The 3,052-nt window shown below is 44.5% G+C and overlaps 1 protein-coding gene across 1 annotated transcript; it reads right to left on the bottom strand.

Annotated features, from left to right (window-relative positions):
- Positions 1-310: 310 nt before the first annotated feature.
- Positions 311-2,678, bottom strand: TP53INP1 (tumor protein p53 inducible nuclear protein 1). Its single transcript, XM_053468263.1, has 3 exons — positions 2,437-2,678; positions 1,197-1,545; positions 311-821 (listed from the first exon to the last, which is right to left on the bottom strand). Exons 1-3 carry the CDS (start codon positions 2,546-2,548, stop codon positions 578-580), a joined length of 705 nt encoding a protein of 234 aa, XP_053324238.1. The 5' UTR covers positions 2,549-2,678; the 3' UTR covers positions 311-577.
- Positions 2,679-3,052: the final 374 nt, after the last annotated feature.

Here is a 3,052-nt window from a genome sequence, read left to right as displayed (position 1 = left end):
GTATTCTAACGAATGATCATTTTACTTAACACTGTAATAAGAGCATGGAAAGCAGGGGCTCGTCAATCAGGAAGAGTACTGCAGAGCTTACACTGGAGAAGGGCTATCTAACTGAAGGTCCAAAGACACCAAAATGTTGTTATATGTCTATATCCAAAATATATGGATATATCACACCACTGACATATGCCTTAACCATTAAAACATCAGAAAGCGCTTCACTAGTCTACAAGTCTACAACAATCCTTTAAAGCTTCTGTTTGTAATAGCCATGCTCTGTTTCTTGGTCTTGAAGCACCACGGTCAAATATTTTTTTTTTGTTAGTTTACAATCCAGTGAAGAATTTTCACTTGTGCTCTTCGTGGACACAGAGAGACATAAGAGAAATATAGAGTGGCGTAACATCACCACTTTGCATAAAGGTGAGAAACAGCAGGGACCTCGGTTTAACGCTACGTAAGCCCGAGATCTGAACCTGTGAGTTAAGCTGTTTTAGCAGAAAGGCAGGTGACCTACGCTATGGTTCGTTTACCCTGTTGGAGCTGCATGTGTGAAGGACCTTACTGAGAATCCCCCTCAATAATTGTACCGACGTTTGCACGGCTGGTGAACGAGAAGTCCCTTGTGCTTGATCTGTCGGGGGTGGCATCCATGCACCAGGTTTTGCTGCCGAAGGCTCTTCCGGCTCAGAAGATGTTTTTCAGATTGTCTTCTTGACAGCTTCGAACTGTGGTACGTTTTTGTCTTTTCAAGATAGTTTATGCGAGCAGCAACATAACAGTGTATCCGTTGACCCTTTTTCTCATTTTCAGTAACCAACCTTAAGGAAAAATAAAGTTGTATTAGAATCATTACTCAATGAACGCTCAGTAGATAACCCCAGGCCATCTTTAGGATGAATTTTTGCTTTGGGCAAGCCTCTGTTTCTCAAACACTCTCACTCTTCCTCGGTTCCTCTCCATGATAACATCCTTTTATTTTCCATCAACCATCTCAATCGGCACATTCAGACACAAGCACCTTACGCTGTGAGTGCCTGTGAGATGTGTGGGTCCTGGGAACACTATACGTTACAGTACTTTCCCAATTCTCCACCTACATTAAATATACCCGACTGTATAAGTGATGCAGGACCAGGAATACAAAAGCATGATGCCAGCTTATCTTTTCGACAAGATGAAGTCAGCCAACTTACTCAAAACTAGCAGAACTGAGAAATCCAGAGCCACAGCCGGCCTCCTCCTCCTCGTGGCACACGTTTCGCACCGCGTACACGGACATGCTTGGGTGCTCAATCAGAAGGTTCTCCATGGGGCTGGTCTCCACCCCAATAGTGGTCAATTCCCTAGCAGTAAAACAGGCAGGTGGGGTCACAAACCAGCTCTCTTCCATGGCAGGAGGGTTGACGTGAATGCTCAAAGAGTCATTGCCGTTTTCAAACCGTTCCAAGGCACCCATTGCAAAGGACAGCGGAGGAGGCTCATCAGCATGGGAGATTTCTTCAAAGGTAGCTGCATCTTCAGACAAACTAGCACGGGAATCGACTGTAAACGGACGGCAGGAGGAGAAGGGAGAGAGACAAAGACTTATTAAACCACACAACCGTGCCTTACGACTCTATACGTAGAAATGCTTTACTTTGTATGGACTATTAGAATTGTATGATAGCGAGGCGGTCAGATCATACGATTCTGCCTAGAAAAGAGAAAGCTTAGACTAAACGTGAGCTTAATTTGTAAAGGTTTTGGGCTATCAGAGCAACTCCTAGCGACAGCAGCCACAGGAGCTCTACGCGCAGGCTTAGAGTCGCCACGATTGTATTCATTTTATTATGGCGCGGGGGCAGCTCCAGTCCGTTTAATGCACAATCTGCTTCCTGAAGATACAACCAACACAAATTCTATTCTGGAACTTTATGGAAGTAAGAAGGTGACATTGAAGAGGTTAACCCCATAGGGAAGTTACTAAAAGGGACCCCATAGAGCCTCAGCAACAAAGAATGTACATTAAAGTGATTTTTGTACATTTATAAGCATTCTTCACTTGTAGAAAGTATTTCACGTTCATTTAAAGCTGCAACGCGCCCACCGACACCGCGCTCCAGGTTTTAAACCACATATAGTTGCTTAAGGCCATGATTGTGGGGGGTCTTAATAGACCCCCAGAACTCTAAAGACCCAGCGATCTGTAGCTGGAAGGCAGCGAACGAATTGTGCCAGACACATCTGCAAGCCTAAAACAAATGCCAAGTCCCTCCATGTGTTTGAAAGGGGAAGAAATGTAAATGGGGTAACATGCGCTAGAACGTCTATGAAGACGGAAGTGACTCTGACAACACGAGTTTTGCAACATAATCCACATATTATGAAGAGTCAAGAACAAAAAAAACACAAAATGAGCAAAAATTGATAGAACTCGCAACAAGTTTGCTTTACCGATAAGATCCACAAGGATCCATTCATCATCATCTTCTTTTTCACTAAACCCGGGCTCTCGGCTCGAGGGGCCGCTGGCCATTCGGAACATATCGTTGAGTCTTTGGAACATTTCCAAGGAACCGCGCAGCTCTCCGGTAGCGAAGCGTCGGCCGGCTGGGAGACGGCTTTAGCGGAGATAAAGTGCTGGAGTAATCTGTCAGATGAGGCAATGAACTCTGAAAGCGGTCGTCTACACCGTACGGAGCCTGGAAAAGAGACGCAGCAGAGTTACACGTACTCGCCGTGCGACAAGCACTCGCTCGGTATCCACGGCTAATAACACGGAAATACAGAGCGGAACTGCACCTAAAGGAGAAATAAACCAAGACAGAGATAACCTGGATTATGAAATAAAATAAAATGCAGGTTTCCGTAGAAGAACAGGTTTAAACATAGAAATAAAGATTCTGACAGCAGATTACATTCAGGATATCTTTATGCCTATCCAATGCATCTTAATATTTCCTTATTGAGTTAGCCTCTACCGCTTCTGATGGGAGGCTGTTCCATTCATCTACCACACTCCCAGTTCCATACATTACATCTAAACCTCTAACTCTAGTGTTAGACCATG

The sequence above is a fragment of the Spea bombifrons genome, chromosome 5 (genome assembly GCF_027358695.1).
Source record: "Spea bombifrons isolate aSpeBom1 chromosome 5, aSpeBom1.2.pri, whole genome shotgun sequence".
Taxonomy (NCBI): Eukaryota; Metazoa; Chordata; class Amphibia; order Anura; family Pelobatidae; genus Spea; species Spea bombifrons.
The sequence above is the reverse complement of the archived record's forward strand: the minus strand, read 5'-3'. Positions and strand labels throughout refer to the sequence as shown.

What these genes read in the sequence shown, in the direction of transcription:
- TP53INP1 (XM_053468263.1), bottom strand. Translation starts at nt 2,548, where the DNA reads ATGTTCCAAAGACTCAACGATATGTTCCGAATGGCCAGCGGCCCCTCG. An exon ending in GATCCTTGTGGATCTTATCG is followed by an intron (nt 1,546 to 2,436) that starts GTAAAGCAAACT and finishes GTCCGTTTACAG; the next exon opens with TCGATTCCCGTGCTAGTTTG. An exon ending in CTCAGTTCTGCTAGTTTTGA is followed by an intron (nt 822 to 1,196) that starts GTAAGTTGGCTG and finishes TTTTTCCTTAAG; the next exon opens with GTTGGTTACTGAAAATGAGA.